The 20986-nt window shown below is 47.8% G+C and overlaps 2 protein-coding genes across 3 annotated transcripts; one reads left to right on the top strand and one right to left on the bottom strand.

Annotated features, from left to right (window-relative positions):
• Positions 1–5312: 5312 nt before the first annotated feature.
• LOC124698782 (EPIDERMAL PATTERNING FACTOR-like protein 4) lies at positions 5313–5744 on the top strand. Its single transcript, XM_047231207.1, has 2 exons — positions 5313–5379; positions 5482–5744. Exons 1-2 carry the CDS (start codon positions 5313–5315, stop codon positions 5742–5744), a joined length of 330 nt encoding a protein of 109 aa, XP_047087163.1.
• Positions 5745–18146: 12402 nt separating this feature from the next.
• Positions 18147–20670, bottom strand: LOC124695785 (fibropellin-1-like). Of its 2 annotated transcripts, none has more exons than XM_047228601.1 (6): positions 20403–20670; positions 20181–20327; positions 19126–19209; positions 18889–19017; positions 18708–18806; positions 18147–18613 (listed from the first exon to the last, which is right to left on the bottom strand). In XM_047228601.1, exons 1-6 carry the CDS (start codon positions 20515–20517, stop codon positions 18540–18542), a joined length of 648 nt encoding a protein of 215 aa, XP_047084557.1. In that variant the 5' UTR covers positions 20518–20670; the 3' UTR covers positions 18147–18539. The 2 variants fall into 2 exon arrangements, with proteins under 2 accessions (XP_047084557.1, XP_047084556.1); XM_047228600.1 differs by having other exon boundaries at positions 18147–18622; positions 20403–20668.
• Positions 20671–20986: the final 316 nt, after the last annotated feature.

Genomic DNA, 20986 nt, shown 5'->3' with positions numbered 1-20986 from the left:
TGAAGCCTGATACTTGGGCTCTTCATTTTGTTGGCACCTTAAAGGACTTGTATGCCAAAAAAACAAGAGGTCAATCGACATCTCAGGCGAGAGGAAGCGTCGAGACAGAGAAGATGCCATGAGGAACTACTATGATGGGGGGAAGCTTGACATTGATGAGGTCAATGCAAGATCAAGAGCCAAGGAGGTGGAGCTCAATTAAAAAACTGAGTTCATTGCAACATCAAATGCCAAAGAGGTTGAGCTCAAAGAAAAAGAAGTTGAGATTCTCCGAGGAGAACTTGAGAATGACGACCGACTTAACCACCATGCCATCGGCTAGGAGAGCTTGGTTTGAGAGAGGCAAAAGGAGATCGTAGTTTCATCTATGTTGGAACTTTATTTGCTATTCATTTGGCCAAATGACCAAGTGTTTGTTTAAATGCCCAAATGGTCAAGATTGACAAAAAAAAAACTATTTGAGCCTGCTCTAGCCAAATGGGTGGCTGTGTTGGGTGGAGTGCGCAACCCAACCGTGCAGGCGGACTCCAGCCTCTCCTCCCATATTCGGGAGGTCAACCAAACGTGGCTCCTATTTAGTCATCTGCGTTGGAAACGGCCTAAGGGCATCTCCAGAGGTTCATCTTTAGCAGGACATCCATCTTATCCCCTCGGCCATGTGTCCATGCGGTTAGAAAAAAAAAAGACAATACCACTAAGACTGAAGTGAACATAAACAAATAAGTTGTAAAAAAAAGGTAAACAAAATTATTCGGAGCCGCTATGTCCTGACATCTACAATGTGGAAATCACGCTTCGCATTTGAGCTCTAGGATGCGCGATGTGGCTGTTGTGGGCTTGTGGCGCTCTCTCGAGGTCACTAGTTGGCCACGTCAACGCCTTTTGCTTTTGATTCACGTGATAGCTAGGAGTAGCTAAGCTTAGCTACTTGCCTTTATTTGCTTTGTGACCAGCATCGATCTGAGCTTATGTTCGTGCACACGATCATCACATCTCACCTTCCTCTGACTAACTCCCCTCCTCTTTTGCAAACATAAACCGGCAGCACAAAGCGTCTGAGACAGAGCTCAGTTTTTGCCTTTTGAGGGATGGGACGCATCGAACTTGTTTTTATTTTTAAACATGGAAAAATATGCCATATTAGAACACAAGAGCATCTTAAACCAAGTTTCAATCCAAATGCAACATATCTATGAGCATTGTGCTCGACAACACTAAATTGTAAGGTTCTCATACTTAGTAAAAACAAATTATATGTGTGGCATCGTTCTTGTTTGTTGACAGCATAAGAAGGAATATGCAAGTATTGTCTGTCATTTATTAGGAGTAGGAACTTGGGCAATGTCTCAAAGCAACAAAAGGATGCCCTTGTTAGCCAGATACAAACGATTGGATCACATGGCCAACTCGATTGGTATTGAGAAAGATGAGTGGGCCTTCTGGTGTAACCTACGAGAATAATTATTGAGGGCTCCTTTGATTCATAGGATAGGAAAATTATAGAAATAGGAAAATCATAGGATTGAGATGTCGTGCCTAGTTAAATCCTACAGGAAGATGAGTTGTGTTTGATTTGCCAAAGTAATTTTTCCATGAGGTATAACCTAATATTTTATTCCTGTACAACTTGCACTATAATATTTCTATAAGATTACTTCTTACAGGATATGTTTCTATGAATCAAACAACTAGTGTAGGAAAAATTCCCATAAGATCTGAATCCTACACAATTGCTATGAAAATTCTATGAATCAAAGAAGCCATGAATCTCTACAGACTAGAAGAAGAGTACTTGAGCCAGAGAGGGCTGGCGAGATGGGCCTTGCGTGGGGAGGCAAACAAGGCGTATTTCCATGTGGTTGCCAATGAAAAATGCTAGAATTGTAATATCTTGTCGGACATGGTGTTTTGGCTCATCGGTCTAGATGCATCCATTATGAAAAATATATTTTGAACAAATTTTAAAATGTTAAAAAATTCGGACAAAAAATCCATGATGTACACTCGGACATACTATTGTGGGTGCATCTACATCTATGAGTCAAAATGGATTTCCCAGCTAAAAAACTTATATTTCGAAACAGAGATAATATCATGTTCATTTATTTTAGTGTACATGTTCACTTATTTCGATTTATGTAGTTCACATCAAAATATCCAAAACGTCTTATAATTCAATAGGTTGTCTCGGTCTGTGTATAGTATTCCTTTTTTCCAACATCGCAGATTGGCCGGCAGGGGTTTGGGTTTAGCGAAGAGCAGGGAAATACATTCATGTTCATGGGTGTCAAGCACCCTATGAATCCAAAACAAAAGAACAGTGATTCAAAATAATATTAAAATTTGTGAGGAAATTACTACCATTGTATCTGGTTAAAAGACCTAATTGCACAAGCCCCATATTCATTTACTATTCAGGTTATATTTTTCATAAATTTGTCTTTTTTTCCTAGGATACTATGGGAATCATTTCAAGCCCAAAGGTTTTTGTGCGAGTATAATACTTGATCATATTTTATTTTCAATATTATTTTCAGTACTTAAAATTACCACGAATTTTAGGTTTCGCGTCCAGTACCTACAATGCAGGAGGCATGTGTCAGCCAAGTGTACTTGCCCCTCTAATTGCCCGAATTTTATTAATCCAAGATCGAGAAATCTACTGCAAAGTGCTACAAGGCCGAGCAAGGACGGCAAGGACTGATTAGGCGGAATCTAGGCAGCCTAGCTGCAAATGTGTCACGATTAACTGCCATTTCCGATCCAGCGCACTTGCGGATTGACGCATCGAAGTTCATGCGGTGTTCGCGGGATAGATCACACAACGAGAGAACTGCGCGTGCTACAGTTCGATCGAAGCTATAGGTCCAAGGGACTGACCCATCCATCTTGTAGCTGTGACAAGCAGTGCTGGTACTCAGCTCGACCGGAGCTATATGTACGTTCATGAGCTGCCTAACTGGAGACGTGACGAAGGCTCGAGGGGATCCAAGGTAACGCTGTGACTATGAAGCGAACCGTGATGGGTAAGTACACATGGTTCTTGATGACTTTAGTCGCTGATGGACAATCATGTGGGAGCGTGTCATGTCTGCGTCGGCCTACACGCTGGTAGGCAATCATGCATGGATATCTGGTGATGCATCAGTTTGATTAACATTCGTACTCTGCTCCCTTAGAAAAGAGTAAAAGTGCACTAATCATACTCAAACCACCAAAATCTATATGGTCACCCACCTTTCAGATGCTACGAAACCTAAATAGTATGACTTGGTGTTTATCTAGGTAATTGGCTCACCGTACATCGATGTATTCGCTGATGTGGCAGGGAATGGAACCGTTTGTCAGCCTCATACTATCCACGTGGACTGTTTTCAAATAAAATAAACATATTGGACTAAATTGCAAAACCTTGGCCACCTACTCCTCCCTCGGCGTTGTCGCGAGTGTCGAGGCTGATGCGGACGTTGGCATCACCATCTTCAGCTTTCGCATATCCGCTACATTCCTGCGCCAGGTGGCAACTTGTCAGCACGATTGCGTGGTTGCGTCGCCAGGTCAACGCCCTATCGCTGGTCGCAAGACGGAGAAATCACGCCCCTCACGCCAGATTAACGAGAGCGAGCATATGCTTGTCAGCATGAGTGGCGCAGCGGCACCGTCGATGAGCGAGGGAAATGCTTTTCGGCATGTGTTTGTTTTGGCCGAGGAAGGGAACTTTAAGCGGCGGAAAATGTTGTTGGGGTGATCTACGGGTGAACATGGAAGGGATGAAGACTGGGCCGGTCTACCGTCTATGCCATGCCGGCAGCTGATGTGTTTGTGTTTAGTCAGAGAGGGACACCCTGGCGAGTCGCGATATAGGCGGCCAGGAACACGTCACGTGTCAGATGACATGGGCAGAGCCCTTTGGTGCCCTACATTAGCATACCTGGTACGGTGTAACATGAAGAGGTCCACCTGATGGCCTACTAAGGATCAAGAAAAACCTAAGATAATCTGGCAATCATCAATTTCTTAAGAGCAAGTACAAGTCCATATCAAGGAACGCTAGAGCATACTTTAACATGTAACCAACCTAGATACGAGCTAGGAGGGGTTGCCGGGAGAGGGATCGAATCCAGTCCAATCTAGCTAGAGGGAACACCACAAACATCAACGCGACCTTGTAACTACCATCATCAATCAAAAACAGCCAAGCACGAGGTAGGGTTTTACCCTCGGAGGGAGGGGGCTAAACCTGCGTAAATCGTGCCTCCTCTTTGTCTGTTAGCCGACGAACTCGCCAACACACCTTCTTCCTTTAAAACCAAGTTCATAAATCATTGGCTCCGTGGTGGCCCCATATCACCAGGACCAGGAGACACTAATTAGAATGTTCTCTCCTTATAACTTTCCAAAGGAAAAATATCTGTGGCATCTGCTAGTACTTTTTCAACGTGTTTTTGTGCAAAAAAATCATTGCCAGAGATCGGTCAACGCATTGCCATACATGGGTGCAACGATGAGTCAGTGATCTAGATGAACACTAAGTCATACCTACTATTTAGCTACAGTATGTTTCATATTCGAGAGGTGGATTACCATATTTATTTTAGGTATCAAGTTAAGTATTGTGGGTGCATTTTACTGATGAAAACATATCTAATTCGTACAACCAAGTACTCTCGTAGCTAGTCTGGTTTTCAAAAAAAAAAAAAAACTCTGCAGGGCGCGCGTATTCAACATCGCAGCTTTGGAGGCCCCGACCCTGGGCACCCTGGCCCGCCCACGGCTCATGGTACGTGGCTACGGCTCAAGGATGGCCCGTCTTGCTTCTCGGCAGCCACCACGCAGGGCGCACAGACTGCGAGCCGGATTGCTGCCGCCGCCTGCCCCGGCCGGCCGCGACGCCCAAAGCCGCCGCATCTCTCCTCACGCGGTCACGCTCCAAATAGCAACAGCCACCGCGCCGGCGGCCACCCAGGTGCGCACACCCACCAACACGGCAAACACCCAGCCGACCCCATCTCTGCATCTCTCTCTTTATTTCGCCCCAAGTCCAGAGAGCGGTCCATGAATCCGTGCGTGCGTGCGTGCGGATTGACTCGCGCACACACTCCACTCCACTCCACTCCACTCCACTCCCTGCCGTCCGCGTCAGTCAGGCCAGGCCCCCTCGTGCACCTCCAGCTGCGCCATTCACCGCCTACCTAGCTCCCTTTGCTTGCTTCTCCCCTCGCTCGCGCACCCCTCCTGCGCGCAGCCTTCCAGTTCCATCGAGAGCCAGGCCGGTCGGCGACACGAGATCTAGCTACCTAGCCCCCGCGTCCATGGGCTGGGCGAGACGCCGCGGCCTCACCGCGCCGCTCCTCCTCCTCTTCCTCGCCGCCGCCATCGGTAACACTCCGCGCGCTGCCCGGCCCTGTCTTTACAACCTTCCTTCCGCGCCGGCATTACATGGCCAGCCCTAGCTCACACGTACATTCACTCATCCTGCAGGTGCGTGCGCGGCGACGAGCCGGAGGACCGGCCCCGGCGGCGGCAGAGCGCTGCAGCAGTACTCCTGGGACCCTGCGGCTGCGGCCAGGCGGAGGGAGCTTGTGGGGCCTGGGTCGTCGCCGCCGACGTGCCGGAGCAGGTGCGGGGGCTGCCGCCCGTGCCGGGCGGTGCACGTGGCCATCCAGCCCGGCGTCAGCTTCCCGCTCGAGTACTACCCGGAGGCCTGGCGCTGCAAGTGCGGGGACAGGCTCTTCATGCCCTGAGCCCCGGTTTGACCCGCGCGCCCGTCCACGACCAACGGCTTCGTCTGCACTGCACATATATGTACGCTCTCCCATGCCCTGGTGCTCCCGGCCTAGCATTACAGCTTCATTTCACTCGCCGGAGCTAGCTCTTCAAGGCCGCGGCTGGCGCACGAAGCCATGGATCGAACACAACAAACCAGCTGGGAGCTAGCTAGAATGCTAGATCGAGGAAGGGGAGCAGCGCCACGGGTAGATTGATGGAGGCAAACCAATCATGAAGGCTTCTTCGATGTACCTATGTAGTAATAACATTGTTGAGTTCTTGGAGCTTCTTTTTTTAACGAGTGTAATGTGCTGTAATTAATTAGCCGGTCATGTCTTTTGTGCTATTGAAAGAGGGAGAGATGGATCAGGACGTGATGGTCTCTCTCTCTCTCTCTCTGTCTCGTCGGTTCTTCTCCACCTTCTGGTTTGGGGAAGTGATTTTGCAGCTAATTTTCATCAAACCCTCCTGTGTTCATGAGTTTGAGCGCTGCTCGATGCTGCTATTTATTGCATCATCTTTCAGGGCAGGGGAATGAAGAACTACTACATTTTTCAGGTCTGATGCCTAGCATAATTGTACTTGGGGATTCCCTTCTTCTCGTGACCCTGCATCCGTGCACACACCGCTCTGAAAGAAACAATTCCCCCCATCAAAATGTCCAGAACAATTCTTACCCCTTCCCAGCACAAGCACACTCCATGACCACGGCAGAGCATGTGCCTTGCAGAGCTCAGCCAGCTCCATATAGTATGAGAGCGCGCAGGAAACCATGGAAAGGAGGTCGAGCAAACCCCTAAAGGATCAGACGTGAACAGTGGCAAGTTATTGCACCGTAGGAGGAGGATTGTAGAGCTACAGCCTACAGGTACAGAGTCACCCTGCGGCGATTTACACAAAAATAACCCAAAAGTGGAAGAAAAGCACAGACTGACCCTCCGGCGAAACTATTTCACCAATCTAACCCTTTTGTGTGGCGCCCCTCCCACGGGCGCCACACATGCCCATGTGGCGCCCCTCCCGCTGGCGCCACCGACCCAGCCGACGTGGCGCCATCGACGCCGAGCCGGTGCGCCCATCCGACGTGGCAGCATGTGTGGCGCCCCTCCCAACGGCGCCACACATGCACTTGTAATCCCCAAAACATATCGTGAGACAATTCCTGCGGGACTTAGCCGTTTTGCGAGGCTCGATGTGTGGCGCCGATGACACGGGCGCCACACTAGCTCGTGTGGCGCCGATGCCACGGCGCCACACATAGAGCCTCGCGAAACGGCTAAGTCCCGCAGGATTTGTCCCACGGTATGTTTTGGACCCAATGGTTCATATAAGTTGGCATGTGTGGCGCCGATGCCACGGGCGCCACACTAGCACTTGTGGCGCCGGCGGAAGGGCGCCACACATGGACTTGTGTTGAAAACATGAAAAATCCTACCAAACTCCAACGAGTTACGAGTACAATATTGGACACAACAAGTAGAAATTTCATGACATACACATATAACACTTCATAGGTCACATTGTAGCACGTAGATTCAAACAACAAGTAGCATTACGGACCATGGTTCGAAATGACATAGGGTTCACAAATCGATACTTATGAAGATATAGTTCACAACAACACGGAGCACATCCTAGTGTCGTCCTCGACGTGTCGTCCTCACGGGCCGCTTCCGGACGGCCATCCTCTTCGTCCGCTGCCTTGGCTGCTCCTGCTCGTCGCTCCTGCTGCTGCTGCTCCTGCTGCTGCTCCTCCTCCTCCTCCTCCTCCTCCTCCTCCTCTGAAGAGAACGGCTCGTTGTTCCTCATCCTCGACATAGCTGATCTCCGCGGCGGCCCGTCATCCTCCTCAGTGACAACCTTCTTTCCTCGGTTGACATAATCTTCCGGAGTGTACCGGTTTGGAGCCTTGCCCCTTGGCTTCAACTGGTAAGCTGACCGTTGCTTGGAGGTACGCTTCGGAAGTACGCCTTGACTCGGAATTAGGTCGTCCTCGGGAGGAATCTGCACAAACATGAACACATGAGATTACAAAAGTTGAAATTAGTAAGAACATGTTTCACGGCAACAAAATAGTCCATACATGTTCTTCGAAGAGGAGGATGTAGGGATTTCGCCTTCGCGGCAACCTAGCAAGTTCGCTAACCGCCGCATCTTTCGTGCGGTGTTCTGCGTCATGGAACTCACGGTTACAAAGCCACCGGAACATAATTGCGTACATTCAAAGTTGGTGATCATACCTTAACGAAATTCCGCAACGGTCCGACAGGCTTTTCATCTGTGTGGCTCTGCTCCCACACAACCTCGCACTCCTCAGCTGTTTTCTGGATCTCCTCCCGCTGTGACAAACATAGCATACACAATTTAAGCGAGCACATGGCAATCTAGATGATGTACTAGTTAGTGAGAGAATCCATTACCACGAAGTTCAGCTCGGAAGCAATAGAAGTCGATCTCCCTCTGCGAGCAAAAGTGTCGTGCTGGCTTTGCCCAACCTCATCGAACGGGATGGGGTCGTCCAAGATCTCTTCACGATACGCGCGCTTCACTAACTCGATACGCGTGTTACGATGGAACCACTCGAGGTAGTTGTTGAAAGCGGTGAAGTCGTGAGGCACAATCCGCTCGGGGCCAGCATTCCGTGCCGCTTCCAAGCGGTGTTGGAACGGCGTGATGTGGCCGCTATGATGGATGGCCAATTTGTGATCTTCCTCTGCCAGCTGCCTATCAAGCCTGCAAGAATCAACAAGTTAGTTTGTACCTCTTCTATCAAGAATCTTCCATCGCATGATTCCGAAGTTTACCCGTGAAGCGCCTTGTCCGTGTCTTGCCACATTGGTGGGCACTCCGATACAGCCCAAGCTTGTCTCATCACTCTTTGCGGCTGGTGGTGTTCAACAAGCCACATGCATATGAGTGGGCAGCGCATACGCCGAACTGCGCCTCCTCCGTGCACTTGGGGTTTAGGTCGGTCATCGCCGCGCCAATACGGTAGTAGCTACCATATGGCTCCCATTCCACCTGCAGCATACAATTATTTAGTAGATGCCGAGTAGAATCAATCAAAACTAGGATTGCAACTCCGCGAGTGATCGGTTACTCGCTCGGCGGTAAGAGTGTCCAACTCCGCGAGTGTACTGCCTGTACATGATCATTGGATCGCTCGTCATCTCCGAGACATTGTCCCAAAGGTATGCCCAAGTGGGCTCCCGATCAGGAAAGTGAGGGAAATGAGGCCATGGCGTCTCGTTGAGTACCCTGGGACGCCCAACTGATAGGCGGTCCCGGCTCCATACGGAAAGTAGGAGCATGCATCCACCAATACCGCCGCTACCCGTCTTGCTCCCGATCCTGCGACAAGCTTCGTCCAACTGCGTACATAAGATATTTGGTTACTACTTTGTGTAGCGCACTACTATAGGAAAATAGTACATAGAACAAATCATCACCTGCCGGTAGAGGTAGGCAAGTGCCGCTTGTTCCCCAACTCCACCGGGCGTCCAACACCGTAAGCGCCTTCAGCCAACACCAATGGGCCAGCTTACCCCCACTCGTCGGGAAAGAGAGTCCTGGAAATCATGTACCATAAGTACACGCGGGCGTACGTCCTCCGAGTGTCCTCGTCGGCCTCTATGGGGCATTCTGCAAAGTTAGTTCTGATCCAAGTGAAAGACGCGCCGGCGGGAACTCTCTCCTTTGGATTTTCTGGCGGCGGAGGAGCCCTGCCAATAAGGTCCTCCATATGTCCGCGCCACCCATCAGAAGCTGTGTTCATACACAGTGGCTCGCCCTGAATAGGTAGTCCAAGGATCATGGAAACATCCTGGAGAGTAGGGGCCATCTCGCCGGCCCTCAAGTGGAAGGTGTGAGTCTCCGGCCTCCACCGGTCGACAAGGGCGGTGAGTGCCGAGGGGTTCATGTGTGGCCCCCACGGCTTACAAGGGATATGAACGGCATAAGACCGGTAGGCCGGATGAACTCCGTGTACCTCTCGTCATAAGGTATATCCGGTGTGCCATGGTAACGAATCTTCAAAGGGTGAAGATCCGTTCCCCTCTCCGTCATATGAACAGCCCGGTGCTCCCTGTCGTACTCTTCATCCGAAGCCACACCATCCTACATGTATGAGCAACACATACAACATATTATGAGCCATTCATACCAAATATGAGCAACACATACATGAGAATATATCCAAATAAGCCATCACACATACATTCCTAACAAATATGAGTTATTCCATCAAGAATACATGAGAATATATCTAACTTTCGAATCACATATACATCACACATACATGAGAGTTCATATCCAAATACATCACACATATGAATTTCGTAAGACATACCATTCCTAGGCACATAATAGACATATGTAAGACAATAGAATGCATTTGCTAAGCTCCAATTTTGCCTTTCACCACATACATACATAAGGATTTCAACACATACATGTAAAATTTCATTCAACACATCTAGGGTTCCTACATATCTAGGGTTCCTACATATCTAGGGTTCCTACACATACACATTCAACACATACATAGCCATTTCAAATCTAGTTTCCATGTCTAGGGTTCATGTGCAAATCTAGCAAGATCTATGAAATTAGTGGATGAATGTGAGGGATTCGAAGGGGAATACCTTGAGGAATGGAGGAGGAAGGACTTGGCCGGCCGGATCTGACGATTGCTTGGTCGATTTGGTGGGGGGCGAAGGGGACTCGGGCGGCGGCGGCGGTTTCTGGGAGGAACAGAGAGAAGAGAAGAAACTGGCCGGGTCGGGCCGGGCGCGGGCGCGGGCGCCACACTTAAGTGGATGTGTGGCGCCCGTGGCATCGGCGCCACACATGCTAGTGTGGCGCCCGTGGCGTCGGCGCCACACATCGAGCCTCGCAAAACGGCTAAGTCCCGGACGTTCCGGAGCCCCCGGATGTTTTCGACCGAAAACATGATATAAGTTGGCATGTGTGGCGCCGTTGGGAGGGGCGCCACACATGCTGCCACGTCGGACGGGCGCACCAGCTCAGCCGGCGAGGGGGCCACGTCGGCTGGGTGTGTGGCGCCGGCAGGAGGGAAGCCACATGGGCATGTGTGGCGCCCGTGGGAGGGGCGCCACACAAAAGGGTTAGATTGGTGAAATAGTTTCGCCGGAGGGTCAGTCTGTGCTTTTCTTCCACTTTTGGGTTATTTTTGTGTAAATCGCCTCACCCTGCATTTGCATCGCAGCATCAGCGCTCTCCATTTTTTTCACACGACCAAGAAACAAACCAAAAAGCCTGCTCGCGTAGTATACAAATGCCACATCAACAGTGAGCTATGGTAGGCTAGGCACTGTGTTCCTCCCCTCTGGCAGTGAGAGTGGCACTAATTTATGTTACTGCTGCCTGCTAGCTGCTGCTCCTGCTTTACTCGCGTCAAATCAACATAAGTTCCCTAGAGAGGAGAGGAGGCCTGAATATTTTGGACGCCATGCCACTCCATGTCCTATTACAAGTAGTTTATCGTCACCGATGATCTGCTTGCACGCATACATTAGCTAGGCTCGGCTTGTGCGCAGGCCTACGTATATGGGCTAGTATGCCTCAATCATCTCTGAATTATGGTGGCAGCGTTCTGTGACATTCAGGCACGCACGATGAGGCAGACAGAGCCCTCTGCAGAAACAGGAATGCTGGCTTTCCTACCTCTCAACTTTTTGGTCATTCCGCCCAACCTCCGAACCTCGTTCTTTCCTATCTGTGACCGTGTGCTGAGCGAGCTGGAGATGTCTGATTTCATCTTGTTTTTCTTGGAGCTCTCATGTAAAATAAACTTATCAGGACGTACTAGCTCCTGTCAGTGAGGGAGACTGAGCCATGTCCCTGAACATTTTTAAAGCCCATGAAGCCGCGAGAAGTCCTTTTGGATCATGGGCACCAGTGATCTCAGTGTATTAAAAAATTCGAAAATTATATTTATATATTTCAAAAAATTATGTAGCAAAATTCTAAAAATAGCCAATGATGTATTCCACTAACGTATAAAATCTCAATTACAAATGTTTTGTTTTCTGAGCTACACAAAAATGACAAATTCTGATTTTTCTTTTGAAGATTTGAATCACTATACTCAGATCCACATATTTGTTATTTTTGTGCAGCCCAAAATACACGTTATTTTCAGTTGAAAATTTACACGTTTGTGGGATACAATACTGACTACATCATGATTTATTTTCAGATTTTTCTACAACTTAAAAATATGATTTTTAATTACTTTTCTGAAAAGGGATCACTGGAGCTCATGTGCACCAAATCTCTGTCCATGAAGCCGGCCAGACATGGTACGTGACTCCTAAAAGGAGCTCCAGCTCTCACGGCACCCAAGATCTTACTACATCTGTTGATAAACTTCGATTTGATAAACTCAACTCAGCTGTCGGAATATGAATGCTGCTTTTCATGTGTAGAAAATGTTGTTGATAAGTAGGAATGTCAGTTCTCCACTCGCATAATCTTTGTGCTCCTCTACAGAAAACCGAGATTACTGGAAGGGCGCCGTTCTCTGTGACCTAGACACCCTGCAGATTTTCCTCCTAGAAAACACACAAAGAGCGCCGTCCATGTCTTTGCAGGTTGCCATCTGTTCCCCAGCAAGAACAGCATTTTCGGGAGTGCGGTCGCTTGTTCTCGCAGCAACGTTAGTGGTTTCGCTCGCCTCCACGCAGAACAGATGAACAAGAACGAGGCAGTGTGACTGTATAACTGAAGAAAGAGATCAAACGAAACAGAGTCGAGCAAACGTGGTTCGTCTGCAGACGCAAAGATTCGTCAGGGGCTCTGTACGTGCGTGCGGTGCAAGCGAGCAGCTGAAAGCCTGAAACTGTAGGCGGGAGGCAGAGGCTAGCCGTTCCGGCGGTCACACAGTGAAGGATCTGCAGATGCGGATTCGTGCAGATCATGGTGGCTGTGTCAGCTGTGCACTGTTAATGTAATGTTGGGTTTAGACAACATTGCTAAACGATCTTTTCCTAGTAGGATATTTCTGCCTTACCTCGCTTCAGTTTTTGAGATGGTCAGTCGATGTTTTTTCAGTAGCAGTTGGGCGAGCGAGGCTTGTTTTGTGAGACATCCCATGGCTTGGCGCATTATTGAGGGTGTGCCATGATATTTTGCACAGTTTTATTTTGTGCTTCACTTGAAAATAATAAATTATTTTGTGCTTTCACCGTCGAACTTATCACGTGCCTCCTTCACTTTCCACGCAAACTGCATTCACACCGTTACCTTATCCAAAATATATGTTCATCAACAAACCAAAAAACTGAGAGAAATGAAAAAAATGAATCGGAGGAAATACATTTCACTGAATTATTTCCAGAGAAAATTGAGAGTAGTATTTTCTAAACAAGAGAAATTTCACTGATCAACCAATTCATATCTGCCGGAGGGCCCAATCACTAAGAGCATCTCCAACAGGCGCACAAAAAGCCGGCGCGCTAAACCTCTGTTTCGCCGCGCGGTAAACGCTTGGCGCGAGCTGGGCCGAATTTTGTCCCGCCGGACGCGCTAAAATGCAGCGCCTGCGCGAGCGGTAAAAATGGACCTCCGCCGGGTGATAACGCGTGAAGCACACGTCCGTTGGGAACCCCAAGAGGAAGGTGTGATGCGTACAGCAGCAAGTTTTCCCTCAGTAAGAAACCAAGGTTATCGACCAGTAGGAGATGATGGCCACGTGAAGGTTGTTGGTGGAGGAGTGTAGTGCGGCGCAACACCAGGGATTCCGGCGCCAACGTGGAACCTGCACAATACAATCAAAATACTTTGCCCCAACTTAACAGTGAGGTTGTCAATCTCACCGGCTTGCTGTAAACAAAGGATTAAACGTATGGTGTGGAGATTGATGTTTGCTTGCGAAGAACAACATAGAAGAAAGATTGCAGTAGATTGTATTTCAGATGTAAAAGAATGGACCGGGGTCCACAGTTCACTAGTGGTGTCTCTCCAATAAGATAAATAGCATGTTGGGTGAACAAATTACGGTTGGGCAATTGACAAATAGAGAGGGCATAACAATGCACATACATATCATGATGACTAATATGAGATTTACTTAGGGCATTACGACAAATAACATAGACCGCTATCCAGCATGCATCTATGCCTAAAAAGTCCACCTTCGGGTTAGCATCCGCACCCCTTCCAAGTATTAAGTTGCAAACAACGGACAATTGCATTAAGTACTCGTGCGTAATGTAATCAACACAAATATCCTTAGACAAAGCATTGATGTTTTATCCCTAGTGGCAACAAGCACATCCATAACCTTAGAACTTTCTGTCACTATCCCAGATTCAATGGAGGCATGAACCCACTATCGAGCATAAATACTCCCTCTTGGAGTCACAAGTATCAACTTGGCTAGAGTCTCTACTAGCAACGGAGAGCATTCAAGATCATAAACAACACATATATGATAGATCAATAATCAACTTGACATAGTATTCCATATTCATCGGATCCCAACAAACACAACATGTAGCATTACAAATAGATGATCTTGATCATGATAGGCAGCTCACAAGATCTAAACATGATATCACAAGAGGAGAAGACAACCATCTAGCTACCGCTATGGACCCATAGTCCAAGGATGAACTACTCACGCATCAATCCGGAGGCGGGCATGATGATGTAGAGTCCTCCGGTGATGATTCCCCTCTCCGGCAGGGTGCCGGAGGCGATCTCCCGAATCCCCGAAATGGGATTGGCGGCGACGGCGTCTCTGGAACTTTTCTCGTATCGTGGCTCTCGGTACTAGGGTTTTCGCGACGGAGAGAATAAATAGGCGAAGGGGCAGAGTCGGAGGAGTCCCGAGGGGCCCACCCCATAGGTGGGCGCGCCCCCTCCTAGCCGCGCCGCCTTGTGGTGTGGGGCCCCCTTGGCCCCTCTCCGTCTCTCCTTCGGTGTTCTGGAAAGCTCCGTGCAAAATAAGACCGTGGGCTTTTGTTTCGTCCAATTCCGAGAATATTTCCTGTGTAAGATTTCTGAAACCAAAAACAGCAGAAAACAGGAACTGGCGCTTCGGCATCTTGTTAATAGGTTAGTGCCAGAAAATGCATCAAAATGATGTAAAGTGTATATAAAACAAATGAGTATTGTCATAAAACTATCATGGAACATAAGAAATTATAGATACGTTTGAGACGTATCACCGGGCGCGCCAAAATACAGCGCGCGCGGGCGCGGAAAACAGCTTTCTACACTACTATGCATCTCACAAGATCAAACAGTCGCATATAAATCATGAATAAATAGACACAAAGTGCAACACACATCACATAGTTCAAGAACGACACACAATATGACATAGCTCAACAACGACACACGACATATGGTTCAAATGGACAAAGTGGAACACACAATTTGCATATGACAAATGCATATCACACTTGCGCATTTTCCAAGTCAACACCTTCTTCTTCCTCCTCGTCATCTTGGGTTGAAGGAGGAATAGTAGCATTCATGGAAGACACGAAGCCTCCCGGTGGTGCTCCCATAGTCCCATACACACCACTCACCGAGCCTCCCATAGTCCCTCCAAACACTCCTCCATAGCTTGGTCCTCCCATGCCGGCCATGCCTCCATAGCCTCCCATGCCGGCCATGCCTCCCATGGCGGGCATGGGCATGCTTCCCATGCCGGCCATGCCTCCCATGCCTCCTCCAAACATGCCTTCGCTTTCTTCGGCGGCGCGAGGAAGGCGGCACCGATGTATGGCCGTTTGGTCGACGGCGCCTTCCTCCTCGGCGGCGCCGTCCGCGCGTTGCCGGCACCCTGTGCGGCTGCCATCTGCGCGGCGGCGGTGCCTGTGTGCAGCGCCCCGCGCGGCGGAACAAAGAGCGCACGCGCAACAGCTGTTGTGTTGCCGGCGTCGGTGACGCCGCTAGGGTTTGCTGCATTGGGCGGCGGCGCTGCGGAAGCGGCGGTGGCGGCAGAGGGGGGAATGGAGTAGGGAGGGGTCGGTGGGTTGCCGGAGGGGCCATCCATCGTCGGGATTGCGCCGGCGGCCGCGCGGAGACGAGGGGTTTGGGCGCTCGGGCGACGACGCGGAAGGGGAAGTTTCAGCGCGGGGGTTTTCTCGCGCATGGACGAGCGATGCCGCGCGTTGTAGCCGGCGCACAAAGTATGCCGCTCGCGATAGCGCAATCCGGCCCGCGCCCTAAAACATTTACAGCGTCACGCGGTTTGCAGCGCCTGCTGGGGGCCGATTTTCCTCCCGCGCGCTGCAAACCGGCAGTTTTTATGCTGCGCGTTTTAGCCTGCTGTTGGAGATGCTCTAAGAAGCTATGGAGGCCCCGGTAAGGAATGCTGAGGGCTGCCGACCACTTCTGGCCTAGTTATACTTTCAGCCCAGTGGCCCAGTATTGCAATGCTACGTTAGCTCGGAGGATCAAAACATCAAACCCTATTTATCGCTTCAGTGGGCACGTTAATATTCCCACGTGCGATCGCGGTTTAGGTCGTTTTTTTCGTTTATTAGGTTCGTTACAGAGCGGTTTCTTCTCGTATTTTTTCTCTTGGGTTTTTCAGTTTTTTCCAGTCGAGCTTTTATGCATTATGAACTTTTTTTCAAATTTGAACAATTTCTAATTTGGAATAATTTTGAATTTTGAATAATTTTCAACTCTGAACAATTTTGATCTTTGAATAATTTTCAGATCTGAACAATTTTCAAATTTGAACATTTTCAACTCTGAACAATTTTCAAATTTGAAAACTTTTCAACTATGAACATTTTTCAAATATGAGCTTATTTTCAAAATCTGGAAGGTTTCAAATCTTTGAAAATAAAATAAAATTGACATCAAAAGAAAAAAACTGCAAAAGGGCCTGTTCCTTGGGCAGTTGGGCCAGCTAAGAGGATCATACAGAGGAGGGGTCCCTGCGTGCGTGCGGTACTCCCACACGCACATGAGCGGGAGATACGGGCACCCCAATCAAAATGGAGATCCTATTTACCGGCAAATACTGGCACTCCGTCCCGCCTGAAGGAGACCTTCATGGGTATTGTTACTTTTTTCTTAACCTTTTCTTTCCTGTTGTTCCTTTTTTTAATCAGAATATCATAAAAACCTATCCAATTTTCAAAGCTGCGCAATTTCAAATTCAAACAAATCTAAATGCAAATAATTTTAAAATTCAAACAATTTTGGATTTCGAACAATTTTCAAAGTTGAATAATTTTGGAGTCAAACAATGTTCAAAATTGAACAATTTTATAATTTATACCATTTTGAAATTTGTAAAATTTTAAAATATAAATGAATTTGAATTCAACAAATTCCAAATCTGAACAATTTTCGAAATCTGAAAAACCCAGAGAAATCAACAAAAATGAGTGGAAACCCAGAAAACCCCACAAAACCAATAAAAATGATGAAAAAACAAGTGTGACGCTAATGGGCCAGCCCATACAGTATTTCCACGTTAGCGGGATGCCTTGCGTCCCACAATGAACGGGAAGTTGGATTTTCCGGTCTTTTGTGTGGAAGGTTAGATGTGTCGTCAAAATTAAGATTTTCTTTATCAAGACTTGCCAAATAGTCTTTACAACCTTATGATTTGTTGTATCACTGAAATAGGGAGGCTAAATTAGTATGCACACTATGTGGGGTTCGTGGGACGCACTCCCTAATTGATTGTATTGCCCTATGGTTTGGGTGGTTTGGGCGGTTTGGGCTTTAGGTCTCTATTTGGTTTATACCCACACCCACCAGGCCAACGGGAGTAGCGACTAAAATTTTGGCGTGGTTCCGATAGTTGGGTTTCAAACCAAACGGTAGCCTATGAGACTAGCCAACGCCAAAATTTTGTTATGGCAACCGCATGCCACAATCCAAATAGCTCCTATAGGATGAACATATCGTTGATCGTATGATAGAGACGCATGAACCGAGTGCTAAACTAGAGTTTTTCACTGATGGCATCTATGTCGCATGAAGACGTAATTATAATCCTTGTAACCCGATGGGCTATCTAGGTGGCAAGGAGAAAGGAGATCCACAAGGGAGAGTTCTAGACACCGTTGGCAACACATCATTTTGTCAGGAGATTTTTTCGTTGATCAGCTCTTATACCAAGCCAGAACCTCCAGCTAACCGAACCAATTCTCAAAGTGTAGAGCGCAGATAGATCGCACCCCCTCAGCCGTGAATCCGTGATGACCCTGCGTCGAGCTATCTCAGAAGTGAATGGGAAAAGAGCTTCAGCTGCAGTTTTCAGAAGTGAAGATGGACATTATTATCTTTGTTGTTTTCCAGGCATAACAGATCCACCTTAGGCGTATTAATACTTCTTGTTTTGGCCTTTGATCAATAAAGTGAGTAAGATATTGTAAAAAAAAAACTTCTGGCCCAGTTGTACTTTAGGCCCACTTTGCCAGTATTGATACTTTAGCTCGTAGGATCGAACTTTTTTGTTTATAGAGGTTGCAGGATCAAAATGCGATCAGAAATCGACAGGAGAAATGAGAACATGAAAAGTTACAGCCAACCAACGATCAAATACGCAATCAGTTTATTTATGAATATTATATTATACACAGAGACAGGCTATTCCATTTGCACATCAGACCACCAACTGCCCAAGTAGAAGAACCTTCACGTGCAATAATACTGAAGCAGCGTGCTACACCAACAAAGTACTCCACATATCTAGCAGGCTAAAAGCTCTACTCCGTGAACAAAAGCTCTCTCTAGTGCTATCGTGGTATAAAATCATCCTCTGTTCATGTCGCCTGACCCATCATCGCCACCAAGGCCAATATCATCAGAGGAAGTATAATTTGCCGCGAAACTGATACTGCAAATGCTAAATCACAGGTAGTAAAAGTGAGTTAACTGCGTATTAGAACAGATACAGATGTCCAGACATATCTGAAGGAAGCTTTTTTTACCTGAAGCAGGTGCATTGCTCGTGGAGCCAGCTGGTGGTGCTGCGGTGGAGTTTGAGGATGGGAGGATCCCAAGGGACGCGCAATCTGCTCCATAGGAACCTGAAATGATGCCAGGAGTTGAACTAAGACAGGTGGTTTTTTGTACAGAAGCGAAGCTGGTAATGTCTTATTTTGGTTTTACAGTCTTGATAGCAAGGCATTGTGGTCATGTTGAGAACATTGCTGAAGCCCTCCTTGCACTCGCAATGGTAGCTGAGCCCGGTGCCGTTCTTGCACGTGCCCCCCGACCCGCAATAAGCAAAGTCACAAGCTGCATGTAGGATTTTACACATAGAGATGAATCAGGATGACTGCAAATTAAATGGAAACAGCATGATCATAAAAATGATAATAAATAGAAGTAAGGTGCAGTGGTTACCATCTGGCGAGAGGGAGAAATTTCTGGGCGAAGGCGCTGGTGCTAGTGCCGAAGTATCATTAGAACACGAGCGATTTATGGTACCTGCAGAGATAAGCTTGCTTGATTATTGTACGGGTGATGTAACATTACTCTGGTCTCTGAGCATCGGATTAGTAAACATATGCCACGAGGCAAACTCTGAAGATGACCCTGTTGTTCATTAAAAAAAAACTGCACAGGACACCGAAGCGCAAGCAATCTAAAGAAACTTATCTCTTTTTCTTTCTAATAGAGACCCCTATTAAAACTATGAACCCTGGTTGTTTTGGTAAAACATAGACTTTGTATTTCTTCTGGAGTAGAGGCAAACGCAATGACACATGGGGACTCTGAAGATGACACTGCGTGCTGATTCAACAAAATAAACTGCGAAGATGACACGGAGACTTGGGCAGTCTAACTTGTCCTTCTATCTGTCTGATGGAGACTGATGTCAAAATCACGCGTAGCCTGTTTATTTTGGTAAAAGAGACAGAAAACAGAATGGAGAAACCGCGTTTATTACACGTCTCGTTGGGCCAATGAAATTTATGTACGTTTGGAAGTTCAGTGCAAAATTGACTTTCTTCGGTCTAGAAAGTGGACATCCTTTTGTAGTACAAAGAGGACTTTGTCTGCATAGCTCTGCACTTCCACATTATGCTCGAGACTCTAAAAAATCATGTGTGTGCTAGAGCAATTAAGAATTTAAGCTTCATTCCAAGTTCTCTAAAATAATCTCGCAACAAAAAGTCTGATGTGTACCCAGAACCTAACTGTTGGTCAGAATTACTCATTTTTCTGCAGGTACAAGCAGGACATGACCTATAGCTTCTGTTCCCAAACTGCAGATTTGCACACGATTACAGAGTACAGAAAGAAGTTGGTAATAAATTAGCCATCACGAATCGCAGATGTCATATGCACTTATGCACAGCTGACGGTGCCAACTTTTGTGGGCTGGCCTGCCTGGCCATTGATGAAGGAAGCGAAGGGTGTACGCAAGTCAGGCAAGAGGAGCATGATGCACTTACAGTTGGGGATGACGCAGGGCAGGAACCTGAGGTGGTCGCCGACGTGCATCTGCGTCCACCCGGGGTCACAGTCGCACATGTACCCCGGCAGCCCCGAAGTCTCCGTGCAGTTCCCCTTCCCGCAAGCTGCCGCCTTGCATACCGGCCCTGCTCGCATCAGTCAACCCTCAGCCAAAGCTCGTAAGTAACGCTGCCGGCGTTGGGAGGGGGAAGAAGACTTACCCATGACGGGGGCGAGGAGTGGGCTGAGAGGGGAGAAGAAGTCGGCGACGGCCAATCTGGTAGTGGCGACGGAGAGGAGCAGCACCAGCGCGGCGCCGCCGGCGAACCGTCTCATCTTGGTTTCTTGATTTTGGACGCTGCTGCACTGCAAGTAGACCACTAGCGCTGCAGCCCCGTTGGTGTCTGCTCCTCCGTGTGTGGGCGGTGGTTATGCTGGAGTTTAAAAGGTAATACTAGGAGATTAGAGGAGTTTTTATGGGGACTTCCTTGACTCGGCAGCCAGGACTCAGGAGCGGACGAGTGGCATTATCGCAAAGTCAACGTGGGTTCAGTATGAGATGGCGCCCGTTAACATATGATCTGGATTCGGGACCAATAAAAAACTGTTCATTTTAAAATCATTCCAACCAAGTGAGGGATTACTTGCAGAATTCAAAAATACACATGAAGATAAAAAAAAATGCAGAATTGTGATGACATTGCATTGCTGAATGCAAAATTTGAAAACACAAAAATGCATAAACTTGTCCGCATGCGCCGCACAGGAGATGCAGCGATCAATATACCGGACTAAAAATGTTTAA

Source organism: Lolium rigidum, chromosome 3 (assembly GCF_022539505.1).
Source record: "Lolium rigidum isolate FL_2022 chromosome 3, APGP_CSIRO_Lrig_0.1, whole genome shotgun sequence".
Lineage (NCBI taxonomy): Eukaryota > Viridiplantae > Streptophyta > Magnoliopsida > Poales > Poaceae > Lolium > Lolium rigidum.
Note: the sequence above shows the minus strand (reverse complement) of the source record. Positions and strands in the feature narration are given on the sequence as shown.